General features: G+C 41.9%; 1 protein-coding gene across 2 annotated transcripts in view; it reads right to left on the minus strand.

The window, feature by feature from the left end:
* Positions 1 to 2035: 2035 nt before the first annotated feature.
* Positions 2036 to 14208, minus strand: part of furinb (furin (paired basic amino acid cleaving enzyme) b) — a 131375-nt gene continuing 119202 nt past the window's right edge. For both annotated transcript variants that reach the window (XM_079500750.1, XM_079500751.1), the window contains exons 14-16: positions 10828 to 10958; positions 8556 to 8684; positions 2036 to 3401 (exon numbers count right to left, since the gene is read on the minus strand). In XM_079500750.1, coding sequence (XP_079356876.1) covers positions 2668 to 3401; positions 8556 to 8684; positions 10828 to 10958 — 994 coding nt within the window. In that variant the 3' untranslated portion in view covers positions 2036 to 2667. The remainder of the gene's footprint in view (positions 3402 to 8555; positions 8685 to 10827; positions 10959 to 14208) is intronic.

Raw genomic sequence — 14208 nt, forward strand, 5'->3', positions numbered from 1 at the left:
TTTTGACGTGCCAAAACCTGCCATTGACCCCCATTCTGAATGTCTCAAATTTCAAAGCACTATATTTCTAAAACTATGAAACATTTCAAAGATTCATCTTCAGGCACCGTATAAGATGAACATTTACATGCGTGCATGCGTGTGTGGGTGTGTGTGTTAGAGCTATGAAACACCCCCAAGCAAAGACAAGATTGTAGCCTATAACATCCAAAGTCTTTTTTATTCCAGCATGAAATTTAAATCTCCACAATATTAACACCCAGTATCAATTAAATAAAAAAAGTGTACAAAAGAAATAGATACAAAATACGATACAATATCTTGTAATTCGCTTATCATCTTTGATCAATTCTAGCCTTTTGATCCAAAGACTTTGATTCAACTTGTGAAGATACTGTGTTCACTGTCCTCAACTTCCATACATTTTGTCTTACAAAATGTATGGCCCTTGCAACTGAACGCAAGAGCTCTATCTCGATAAAGCCATTCCGGAAGGGTAGCCCAAACACCAAAATGTCCTCCGTGGGGAGAATGAAGACAAACAGATATTTTTCTACCAGTAGCAACCAAGCTAGAGAAGGTCAAAGAACTTTGGGTTCAGTTTTGTTGTTGATATCTTTGATACTTTCATTTAAAAATAATGAACAGCCTTCTCCAGGCTTAGCCCTTAGCTCTGACAATTATGGCTGGTCAATTAACTGGAAATATATCAAAAACCGATATTTAGAACCAATAACAGATTAATAACGACTTAATCTTGCTTATGTAGGTTAATCAAATAATGGAAATGCAGGTTTTGTTTGATATAATTTTTTAATTTCTAGTATGCATGCTAGTTTGCATACTATCTAAATGTAATGTAGTATGCATACTATCTAGTACGCATCTAGATCAACAAATAATAATGAAATGAAATAATGAAATATGAATAATGAAAATAGCCGATCGACAAGCTCACAACGTGGCGCATCGCTCGATCATTAATCGAGGCAAACGTCTTAAACAACCAGGATATTGATTGGAATTCATATCTCGCCCAGCTCTACTGACAATATTGTCACGCTGCGACCTGAGATCTGCTTTTCTTGGGGTGTGTGACGCCAGCGGCAGGCAACAAAGAGTAAATCAGGCATTATTCCAGCACGCAGCGATGCAAAGGATTTGACTGATATGCTGCATCTGCAAGTTCCCACTGGTGCCTTAATTGGCCTCGAAGCATCCTCCAGATTCTCATTATCAAGCAGCCTCCAGACTGTGGATTTTTATGCAATTTGTCCTGCAGATACTTTGTATCTCAAGACTTCAATTCTCTCTGTGCAGCTGTGACTGACAACTATTAATCTCCCCAGCATGTAACCTTCACAAAATGTGGAACGTACGGTTGATTGTAAGAAATGCACAGGCTTCGACTGCTAATCTTTTTTTCTTTTTGCGAACACAAGGTTATTGCGGAATGTTGACAATGCAAAATTTGAACAGCTCAACAGTGCGTTTATTCTTCTCCGGTTAAATTAGGCCAAATGTTTTTAGAAATTAATACACTGCTTATTCGTAGTCGTAGTGTGTAACTTTTTACAATTAAACAAAAGTTAATTTTGATATAATCTTTCACTATAGAAGAAAAGGGTCCAGCACACTGTCACTTATAGAGCAGTTGTATTCAGTGACAACGTTTTGGTCTAAACGTCCTTCACCAGGTATCTCCTGAGAAGGTCGTTTAGGCCCGAAACGTTGTCACTCTGAATAAAACGGCCTTTTTCTTCTCATGATTGGCATCCTACGCACCTGTCATTGTAGGTGTGCCACAAGGCCTTTCTCTACAAAATATAATCTTTCACTGGCATATTTTTCAAAATAACCATTCCACATAAATGTGATTTTGACAACTTCTTTAAACAGTATTTTAATCTTCGCGGAACACTTCAAAGTCAGTACTATGATTTGTGATTTGTAAACTGAATTCAGACAAGACAACGGAGCAACCGGAGCTACACCCCCCCCCCCCCCCCCCCCCCCCCCCCCAAAAAACAAGAAAGAAAGACAAAATCGTAAAATGGACGCTACACAGTAAGACTGTTAAGAAAATGGATAAATACACTCATACATTGGTCATATAACTTTCTATAATTAAAATAAATTGCAATACACCACCGAGTCAAACTGGTGTATGAATGTCAAAGCAAATACATAGTGAATCAATATAATCTCATGGTCTTAATCAAATGATAAATTACTAAAAACACAAAACAAAACAATGACTTTCAATTGATTTTCCGTTATGCTTTCGGATTTTAATAACAATGTAAGGCCTATGCATTTTTGTGGTGATTGACTGAGGTCACATTACACAGTAAAATCCTAAGTGTTAATTTAACTCAGAAAATGTACAAATGGACCCTTATGGCCTTGTAACTCCCAAGGGTGTAGAAAATGGATCCAAATGGACCCTTATGGGCCTGTAACTCCGAAAAGTGTACAAATATGTACACTCTCAGAGTTCAACTAACACTAAGGATTTGACTGTGTGTAGAGTCTCATGACAGCCTGGCTCAAGAGACAGTCTGACTGTCTCACAGAGCCAGTGACACACGGCTAGAGACAGACGGACGGACAACAAAGACACATGGGTTTTAGAGACAGACCAGGAGGTGAGACGGACAGTGAGCGCTAGAGTGAGCTCTGTGTCCTGATAAACGCTGTCCTCTCGCTGTGGCCGTCCACCTCCTCGCTGTCTGACTCAGACTCGTACGCCAGCGTGTCCTCGTCGCCCCACACGGTGGGGATGCCCTTGTAGCATATGCGCGCCTTCCTCTCGTGTCCCTGGCCCAAGGCCAGACTGATGCTCCTGCTCTGCCCCGACACGGCAGCACGGAGCGTCCGCCTGGACCTCCAGCTCCAGGGCGGGCCGCCGCCCGAGCGCATCTGCAGCAGGATGAAGACTCCGGCGAAGGCTGCCAGGATGAAGGCACAGCTGAGCACGGCCACTAGGGCGGGCCAGTGGGAGGAGGACGGGGCCACGCCGCTGGGGGCGAGGAGTTCAACGGCCCCTCCTCCTCCTGCTACGTCGCCCTCTGCCGAGGTCTCTCCCCCGAGCTGGGCTGCCTCACCCTGAAGTCCCGCCCCGGCGCCGGCGGGGGACTTGCGCTGGACCTGGTTCTGGTGCAGACAGGAGGTGAGGACCAGGTGGCTGTGAGGCGGGCAGGACAGGCAGTCCGTGTGGCCCGTGCCACGGCAGGTGAGGCACGCCGGGTTGCAGGGCAAACAGGCCTGGACCGAGGACTCGTCCTGGACCAGGTCCCAGGTCTCCAGGGACAGGTTGAGGAGCTGAGGGCCTGAGGTGAAGCCCGGCGGGCAGAACTTCACGCAGCCCTGGAGGAAGAGGGAGAAGCCGGGGCTGCACTCTGGAAGAGATGACCACAAACAGACAGACAGAAGGGGGGGAGGGTGAGTCTGATGCAACCAACACACCAGTGGCAGTGCTTCAAATACTGTACTTAAGTTTTACTTTACTTGAATATTACAATTTTGTAATACTCCACTACATCTCAGACACAAATATTGTACTTTTTTTTCCTTTTTCTTTTACTATTGTACTTATTTTTTACTACCACTATTTGAAAACTTTAGTTGCCGTTACTTTGTAGATCTCTAGATTATTATTACAAAACAAACATTAACCAATTAAACCCTATGTGCAGCCACTCAATCCGGTGATTGAGCTATCAGCCCAAATGAAAAGTCTCCGTGCCGGCTATATGACCAGCCTCTGTGTCCCTGAAAAACAGACAGCTACTGAAACTATTTCTTAAACCAGGAAATTCAATCTTGCACAGCCAGCAAGACCATTTATAAAGTCCCTTTCCACCATGTCCTGTGGTTTAAATCCATAGAAATATCTGTCCAATACAATGTACATCAATGTCAACTATTTTTATCACCACCCAAAAACGTCTCTAAAAAGCAGCTTTACTGTGCCTCTCTGCCCTCATTCAGTATTCCAGTCACGATCTAGAATTTGGGTAATCCAACAGTCGGAGAACACAGAGAACATCTGAACAGAACACCAGATCACACGCACCACAGCGGAAAGGATAAATCAACCTTCCTTTATAATTCCTCTCTGAGTAATGCCAAGTGGTTCCCAACCGTTTTTCCTTGGAGTCCCACCTTCTTCCATCTGACAAAGCTGAGACCCCCCACATGTGCACTCACGTGTTTTTCAGACAACCACTTAAACCCCAATACTCGTACGAAGAATAGCAGACTTAGCTGATCTCAACGCATTTAGTGAGGCTACGGTTGACATTCAGCCTGTGACATCACAGACCTGTGTCAAATGAGTGCTACTGTATGTCTAAAGACCAGATTTAGTTGTAAATAAATATATATCTTTATGCTTTGGAATAATACAGTGTGCGGAACTAAGGAAACTACCAGGATTGTCACTGTAGAGCTTCAAATAGACATTAACCAATGATGATTTTTGAGGGAGCTCACAATACAAAACACATGTCACAGGCAGAAGTGAGATGAGAACCAAACTAATAAAAACTGCCCCGAACAGGGTCCCACATGTAGAAACACAATTTGACACAAAACAGCTGAGAAACAGTGCACTAAATGACCTAGTGACCTGATGATGGGTCAATGTTTTTTTTGTTACTTCATGGTCAGTTACTGGGAAGTACTGTAATTGACCCCGACTGTACAGAAAAGGGAATTCGAATTTCAACAAGGGGAAGTGAGTCATTGATATCAGGTAGTTGCATAGCTCTACTCATAATATTGCACTATTTCAAGTGCAATATTATTTAAAAACATATTTTTGATGCAGTTGATGCAAGAAAGGTACTACTAGTCTGTTCATACATATAATATTTATTCATTTATATTTTCCCCATGGACCATGTGTAATTATGCAGTGGCTTAAGGGTAGCCTGGTTAATAAACCAGACCGAATCAGCCGTTGGCAAAAAACAAATTGCCTGCCAGCGGATTAGGGTCTGGCGAGGCTCAGTAGCACGCCTCTTTCCTACAACCGAGAACAGGTCGGGCCAATCGGGACACGGTATGCAATATGGGCGGGCTTTGGTACAGTGACGTTCAATGCTTGAGACCTTTGACTGACAGTAGCTCTGACCAATTGCGTCAAAGAGAAAATGTTTGAACCCGCCCCCCGGGAAATGAAATCCAAGTGGAGCCAGCCCAGACTAATATACCGCGACAGTGTTGTGTGATATTAGCCAGGCTAGCTTAAGGGCTGAGTGCTCCTAAAGGTCTGATCCTAGTCACCGCCTGCCTCGTTCTCTTAACAGTGCCTCAAAACGCCACACCATTAAGGTAATTGGCCATTGCACTATTTCACTTCTCACTGTGTTCCCACAGAATACAAAACACTCAACACATTTGTCATAGTGTAGATGCAATTCTCATTCTATTTGACAGTCAAAACACATTTTTCCTCAATTGGCTGGCTAGGTACATTTTCAATTTGCATTGACACGGTTGTTCACTGGGTACAACATTGCATGCAAAATACCATGAATGAATGAATGAATGAATGATTTTATTTCCATGTCTGGCTGCCTTTCGCAGCCCATCCCTCACATGATTATTCAGACACACTTTACAATACATTATATTTCCTGTGCCAACACGCAGACACCAAAATATTAAACATAAATAAATATCACACAATGTATAGGCCTACATAACACTAATCGAGAGTACATTCAAGTAGTCCATTTGGTCTTTGTGGATAAAGTTTGAGATTGCGAATGTATGGTATTGGTTATCAAATAAATATTTAACTAAAACACTGTTCAGGGACAGACCTACATGTACTTTGTCAAAGAGTGTTTTTCTTAAATCATGATAAAAAGGGCAGTACAATAGAAAATTAATTTCATCCTCAACCTCACCAAGTTCACAATAACTACTCTTTGATCTAATTCTGTTCCAGTGTACCGTCCTGTTTCAACATGTAGTGGCAATATTCCCGAGCGGAACTGTGCACAAAGAGATGACAATGAGAATTATTGTACAGCATGATGGGTGATCGGAGTATGACTTTATTATCAGCTCACACTGAAATTGCGACCCAGTAGCCATGTACTGTATGCAACACATGGACACAACTTACTGTATAACCATACAATTGATAAAATAATACGCTATAAACATGTTTTTTCTAGTATCTGTGTGGGGCGACTGTGGCTCAAGAGGTAGAGCAGGTCGTCCAATGATCCATGGGTCGGCGGTTCGAATCCCGGCTCCTCCTGTCTACATGTCGAAGTGTCCTTGGGCAAGACACTGAACCCCAAATTGCTCCCGATGTGCTGGTTGGTACCTTGCATGGCTTCCGCCGCAATCGGTGTATGAATGTGTGTGTGAATGGGTGAATGTAATGCACAATCTATGTAAAGCGCCTTGGATAAAGGCGCTATATAAATGCACCATTTACCATTTTGAAGATTTTGTTTTGACACCAATAGCAACACTACACAAACCTGTCTCGTATCAATGCAAATACTTGGCAGGGTTTACACATTGCCCAGAAGGTGCTATACATTTACTGTTGTTTAATGTTGAAGAGTCACAAGTGTGTCTTTTCACGCCCATGGTTACAATTGTTATAGCTTAATGTTATCATAACTTATTTGACTGTTTTGGGGATGGGGAATAATGGTTAGAGGTTCAGGAATTGCTTCGAAGCGTTTGAGAAAAAAAGCCAACATGGCAGCACACATTGCTCCTGGAAAGAAGGTTTAGGTAGATACAAGTTTTGGCAAATAACAAAATACGTGGGCGTATTTTACGTGCCTGGTGGCAGTCAGTGCACCAAACATAAAGCTTCTAGTGAGCATGAGGCCCCGGGTGGAAATCTGACCCATATCGTGTCTTGCATGTCCCGTGACTCCGTCTCCCTCTATGCTTTGTTTCATGTCTCTCTACTACGCTGACCTAGCTGATATACAGCATACAAATCGCCCAAATACATTTGAAACAACAAAAGACACATGTGTGGGTGGTAAACATCGCAATGCTGTGTGCCGGGAAGAATCTTCTGACCGACCCCGTCTGCCTGGCTTTTGGGGGGTCCGCAGCCACCCTCCCACACAGCTGCTTGGCAACTTGAGAATGGCTCTTGCATTGTTGCAGCGTTAGTATCATCTCCTGCTGGTACTTCAAGCCTCCGTGCTCTTGATTCAAACTGACATGACATATGCTGTTTTCAGACGCGTTTGGCACAGTGCTTATTCATTGCTGGCGTCCACAGGCGTGCTCAGCGAAAAAATGCTTGTAAGTAGTAAGCAAGCCAAGTAAGTGAGAATGCTTGTACAATAAATGTGCAGTCTGCATGTGTACGCGTTTGGTCCTCCCAAGTTCTGCGATTATAAGCATTTTTCAAAGGGCACACCCCCCAAACTTTACATGTGGGGGAGGAGAAAACGACAAAAGAAAAATCGACTTTATTAGGAAAAACATTGAAAAGGCTCAAATCAATAAAAAGTAGTAGTAATAAAACAGTCAAACAGGTGGGTGTGCAGTTAGCTGGGGAACGCCATATTGAAGAGGTGAGTTTTGAGAGCCGTTTTGAAGAATTGGAGCGTGTTGGGGAGTGTATTCTACAGGTTTAGGACAGCAAAAGATCACCCTAACTCCAATTCCAATTCTGTGTCTACAGCCGAGGCATTCAGCATGTTGTTGTGCAAGGCACTGATTCCCAACCTGGGAAGGCCTGAGGCCTTGTCTGTTTGGAGTGGTCCAACAAAATGACCAGCATCACGACAGACACGTTGTAAGCTTGGAAATCGGCTATTTTTGTCAAAGAGATTTGGTGTAGATGCCAGAAAAAAACTGTCCAAGTGCAAAGCCAACTCGGGTCTAATTATCCAAATCAAGTGCAAGTGGTTAAGCAAGGGATAATTGCCGGCATGCCGGGTGTTGTTGACATATATAACCCTCGACAGGATGATTAAACTCTAAGGCGAAGTCGAGGGGTTTATTTACACGGCTACTTCATAAATAAAATGAATAAATTGACCGAAAAGTAACAACAAAACAAAGTATTTCATTTTCCTTGCTTACAGTAATGAAAGTGTTGCGCTGGCTGTCGTCCAGCGCAACGCGGTCGCCTCCGAAAACAAGTTAGTGTTGATCAAATAGAATACATTGTCTATTTTTCCCCCGAAATGTTTTAAAAAACATTAAGAGCAATGTTTAGCTCGCAAGAATGTTTATTTCTGTGCATTTGTTTACATGGCTGCCATGTTGGATGTGGCATAAAATCAAGCAGCGCAGCAGGTACTCTGAGGCTTCGATTAAACAGCGGCCTGTTATAGAGCTCATTCAGCTTATTCAGAAATAACACAGCTGAATTCATGATAGTGATTGTGATACAATGGGAAACAATTGGGAACCACTGCTTGCTTAAAAGCCATTTAGGACTGAGGCCGTCATTTGCTATATATTGTAGATGGCAACAAGAACCCCAACCTTAACCCATCCTGAATGGGTTAAGGTGCTTTCAGAGCCACTGACATCAGTCTCACCTATACAGATCTGCTGAGCGTCAAAGGTCTTGCAGCTGTTGTTGGACGGCCGGGGGAAGTCGGACGACGAGGGGTTAACGGCGCTGGGCCCGGTCCCCCACAGGATGAGAGTGAACTGACTCAGAACGCCTGTGGGAGAAACACAGCGGGGAGAAGAGGAGGACGTGTCAGTTTGAAAGAGCAGGACGAGTGCCATCCGTTCATCCCAGGAGGGGACAGGGTGAGTCGGCTGAGTATCAGAATCATCTTTATTGTCACATCACAGTTTTAAGGTAAAAAGGTGGCTGAAATTTGTTTTTGTGCATAGTTCCCATTGTGTCATTTTTCCAAGAAAACAAAGAAAATGTTTGGGCGCTTTTACCAAAAAAAGTACAAAAATATATTTAGTATCTTGTTTCACAAATGGCATAACTGTAGGGTCTCTCTTAGCTTATTTACAGGCTGTACAGCCGTACCACCAAGGTTCCACAAAGGGAACTATCGATTATTTCCGTAGCGATTATTCTATCCATTACCCTTTACGATTAATCGAGGAACATGTTTTTTCTTTTAAAGCTATATATTTTTCTGAATTTTTATACATCAACAAACCACGTAAGCCCTATTGTATACTTTGTGGTTCAATGGTGTCATGCAAAAATAGCGGAAAAGGCATGCCTACAAACACTGAGCTTGTAGAAGTGCCTACTGTATAATGACAAAATAGGGGTATTTTTGGTGCTTTTTTCTGCCTTCATTGATAGATACATTAGTCAGACAGGAAATGGGGAGAGATAGATGGGGAATGACACACTGCAAAAGGTCGTCGGGATCGGGAGTCGAACCGGCGACACGCTGGATTAGCAGTCTAGGTGCCCAGACGGCTATGCCAGCCGCCCAGGCCATAAGGATACATTTTTAATGTATTATTGAATTAGATAATCTTTTATAATCAATTAGTTAGATTGACTGCTGCACTCCTAACATGTGGCTTCCACTGCCACCCGTCTTATTTTCCTCTCTGTGGTGACTCTGGTGAGGAAGCCCTGGGAACACTCCTATGAGTCAAGTTGTTTACGGCCTGATGTTCCTCGAAGCGAACATGAGTCAGTTCAAATGGAACTGAAAAAAAAAACACTGTCCAAAAACACTGAATTTCATCCATTTAATTTAATGGTTGTTATCAAAGTGTGCCAATTTAACATACCAATTATACAAATGGAACTAAATTGACTTGTACATGCTCAGAGTTCAATTAACACACAGAGCTGTGAATGTTTTGCCTTTTAGTCAGGATGTGCTTATCTGGGTTTTCTCCCCCGAACGAACTCCCATTATGGAGCAAATGGGAAACAAAGTGTGGAACGGGGAGGGGGAGAAGAGGCTTGGAAAGCAGTGAGTGTGTTGTTGAGACACACTGTCAGATGGGTTCAATGGTTCAAGCTGGGATCAATGGAGCGAACATAGTATGTCTATCGCTATCACAATTGGCATCAAAATAATACTTACAGTTCCAAAGTAAAAGTATACCCAAACCTTTTACATTTGTCAAACATTTAAAAAAAAAAAGGAGCAGTGCCCCCAAATCATTATGGGAATTGTAGTCCAGGAAGTAAGTGAGCCCAGTGTCCATGACATCAGAGACACTGGGCTCACTGCTAAAATCTAACATAAAAAATAAATCTTTTAATTACTCGATTAAATTAAAGAAAGACGAGGTCCCTCGTTTTGGCACAGGCGGGTCGCGGAGAGAAGAACGAGGCCCTGCGTTCTTGCCATTAATACGGTTAACTACTAGTTAATACATGTTTTTAATGATAATTATTGAAATCTGCAAGGAACTAAAGCAATTAAATAAATGTAGTGCAGTAAAAACTACAACATGTGCCTCCGATATGTAGTGGCGTATTACAGCATCATGAAATTGAAATATTAATTTGTTCTTAACCCATTTTGGGCGGGAACCCCTTTTGGTGTTAGCATTATGTTATGCTTTAGCTATTGAAAAATAGCAGATCTACAAGCTCATAGCGCGCCACCGAGTGGCGCGCTACGAGCTTGTAGGTCTGCTATTTTTGAAAAATCGAAGAACCACTGACATAGAAACATAGCTTTTTCAGAAAACTGTCAGGATGTAGAAGACATTTTTAGAATCTGATCTCAGGTCAGAATGGGTTAAGTATACAGTACTTGAGTAAATGTAGTTGGTTCCATGACACCACTGGTAAAAAGTGTCTCTTGTGAGATGATGAGAGGTGGGCTCTCTAGTGTGACAGCTGGTGAATGGTGTTACCAGATTCATGTCCTCCTCCTCCGGCCTCGTTCTGGATCTCCAGGGTCCACTCCCCTTGAGGATTCTCATCCCACGAGTGAGTGGTCATGAAGGCCCAGTCGTTAAAACCCTCCGAGGAGAAGTCATGAGGCCTGAGAACCAAGGACAAGGGACAGTATGAGGGGAGGCCATTCATTGGAATAATGTTGAATAATCCGTTTAGAGATGTGCATCATGTAAAAATGCTCGTCTTTGTTCCATAATATAAAATGTGAGAGAGGCACACGGGTGGCGAAATGGTGGAAAGGTTCCCGTCCAACACCGAGTCTATATATGGGTGTTCCAAACTGCCGCGGTGTCGAATGATGAAGAGCAGGACGGCGTCCTTCTGGTGGATGAGTGAGCCAGTAGGGTCAGCAGTGGAAAGACTACAGAGAAATGTGTGGGGAATTTGGGAATTGGCATAGGCCAAGACAAAAGTGTGTGTGGTTGAAGGCGGAGCTGCTGTCAACACATGCTGGGTTTGCCAAAAATAATGGTCCAGGCAAATGAACGAAGGCTTTTTAAATTTGAATATTGGGAGATTGATAAATTGGGAGAAAACAATTATTGGCTACTCCAAAAAAGATGCAAAACAAATATCCCCTGATGGAAGCAGAGCTGCTGCCTACACGTGTTGTGTTTGACTAAGTTGATGGTTCAGCCAAATTAATAACGGCTTTTTAAATTTGGAACTTGGGAGTGTCTCTGAGCTTTTTAGTAGTTTAATTACTACTTTCTTTCTTACATAATTTAGAAAGTGTAATATTTTGGACCAGTGGGTAGACTAGACACACATGCAATTTCAAGAGGTCCGTTTACCAATTTTGGTACATATCGCTTGGTAAACCAAGCATTTTAGGTCTAAACTAGATAAAGTGCCCCTCGGGGCACAGGTCTCCTCAGTGGGAATATGCATGCACAGTTTCACCGCAATTGGACGCTGCGTTGAGGAGTTGTGGCGATTTGTACAAAACGGGTACAAAGCAGGCTACTGTACACCTGAAAACTTTAGAAGCCAATCGTAGCCAATCAGGATGGATTATGAGAAATCAAACAAACCCGTCTTGATCACATGACTATGGAGAGCATGTGTACCGATTTGCGTGAAATTTGGATAAAATCTGGAGGAGTAATATTAGAAAATGTGTTTTACATATGTCGGCCTCCTGGTGGCGCTATGAAGAGCAGAAAAATGCCATGCAAAGGTTTTTCCTTGCCCTCTAGGGAGTGTGCATACCCAGTTTGGTAACACTTTATATTAAGGTCGTCTTTATAATGCATTATAATGTGCACTCTTTATAAATGTTTATAATCATGTATAACCACATTTATAACATATTATAAGTGTTGGTCATAATGCATTATTATGCTCAGTGGAACAGCACATTATAACTATTATAACTTAGGTGGTTATAAAGGCACATAGAGAAGTGCTGTAATGTCTGTGCCATAATGCATTATAACCAATGTGTTTATTAAATGGAATAATGTCTTATAAACATCAATAATATGCTATATATATATCATACAATGTTTTGTCACTTTACTTAAAGGTCACAAGGTCATGCTATAGGGTATTATAAAATGATACAACTGCTAATAACCATTAAATAATGTTGCCACTTTACTTAAAAGGCTCAAAGTCCTGCTATATCGTAGTGTTGATGTTTATAAGACATTATTCCATTTAATACACATTGGTTATAATGCATTATGACACCGACATTACAGCACTTCTATGTGCCTTTATAACCACCTATAATGTGCTGTTCCACTGAGCATAATAATGCATTATGACCAGCACTTATAATATGTTCTAAACGTGGTTATAAGTTGTTATACATGATTACAAACATTTATAACGAGTGTTATAAGGCCTTATAAGCACATTATAATGCATTATAAATGAGCTTATAATGCATTACAAAGGCGACCTTAATATAAAGTGTTACCCAAAGGGGTACAGAGATCCGTCATCCGTGCAGTTAAAAGTAAAAACACTAATTGGCCAGTTATAGCGCCACCAAGAGGCCGAGTTGAAAATGTTCCAGTGGCATTTCTTCCTCGGCCTAGTGGGAATGTGCGTGCACAATTTCACGGAAATCACACGATGTGTTCATGATTTGCAGGATTTTGTTTGAAACCAGTTTCGTTGAATGGCTCTAGAGAGACTGTGTACCAATTTGCGTGATGTTTGGACAAAATCTGTAGGTGTACTGGCCAAAAAATTGTTATGCACAAAGCGGCCTCCTGGTGGCGCTATAAGAGGCCAATGTGAAAACGTTGGGGCAGAGGTTCAGCTGTGGCATTCAGGGAGTGTGTGTGTACAGAGTATGGCTGCGATCAAGCCAACGGTGCCGGAGATTAGCTGTCCACAGACGGATGGACACACACACACACACACACACACGGACGGACGGAGTGCAAAACATACTCTCTACCCATGCCTTCGGCCTGGTGGAGACAAACATACTCTCTCCCCATGCCTTCGGCCTGGTGGAGACAATTAAGTGCACGCACAGAGTCAATAATATATACTATATAGCAAACTCCAACAGATGAATCCATTCTGAAAATATTTGTTAATTGTCCTCCTCAACAAACAAAGAGTGCTCCCTCTTCACTTACTGTATACAATATAGCAATGCTTCGAACAGCCGAGCTTTGGTTGCTTGACTGAAAAATTGCATTAATATTACATAATGTACAAAATTGAAGACAAGCTGTCTTATAGTGGCACTATAAGTAATGCCACTTTATCTGTCTTTCTACGTTAAGTGTTCCCCTCCTACGCACCTGTCTACTGAAAGCAAAAGGCCCCTGAAAATACTGTAGAAGTGGGCAGAGTAATGCTTGATTTATACTTAGATGCACGTGGGTGTCATCACATTATTGCAATATTTATCTATCTATCTATCTATCTATCTATCTATCTATCTATCCAAAAACGTCATATTCATTATTTATTTTATTTTCTATATCAGTACTTTGTGCACACTAATTTTCATTACATTTATTACACTTATATTTATTAGACGCTTGCTGTTTAAACACGGCTTTAAATGGACAAAGTTTAGGTCGAGCTTAAACATAACGCAGGAAGTGCTGGACTTAAAACTTAAGTCTCTTCTAACAAAATATAACTCAAGTCATGACTTGTCCTCATTATTTTAGAACAGTTAAAGATTTAAGGAATACAAACTTAGCACCGTAGTCATTTTTGGAGACGACTACTATACTCAACACTTAGACCACTAGCATTTATTGACAAATTATATAATTCACGCCAGTTTTTTTTCCCCAGTTGAGCTCTTATTTTGAAAAGCCACATTTCCAGACTTCCGGTACTGAACACAAACT

This window comes from Electrona antarctica, assembly GCF_951216825.1.
Source record: "Electrona antarctica genome assembly, chromosome: 5".
Lineage (NCBI taxonomy): Eukaryota > Metazoa > Chordata > Actinopteri > Myctophiformes > Myctophidae > Electrona > Electrona antarctica.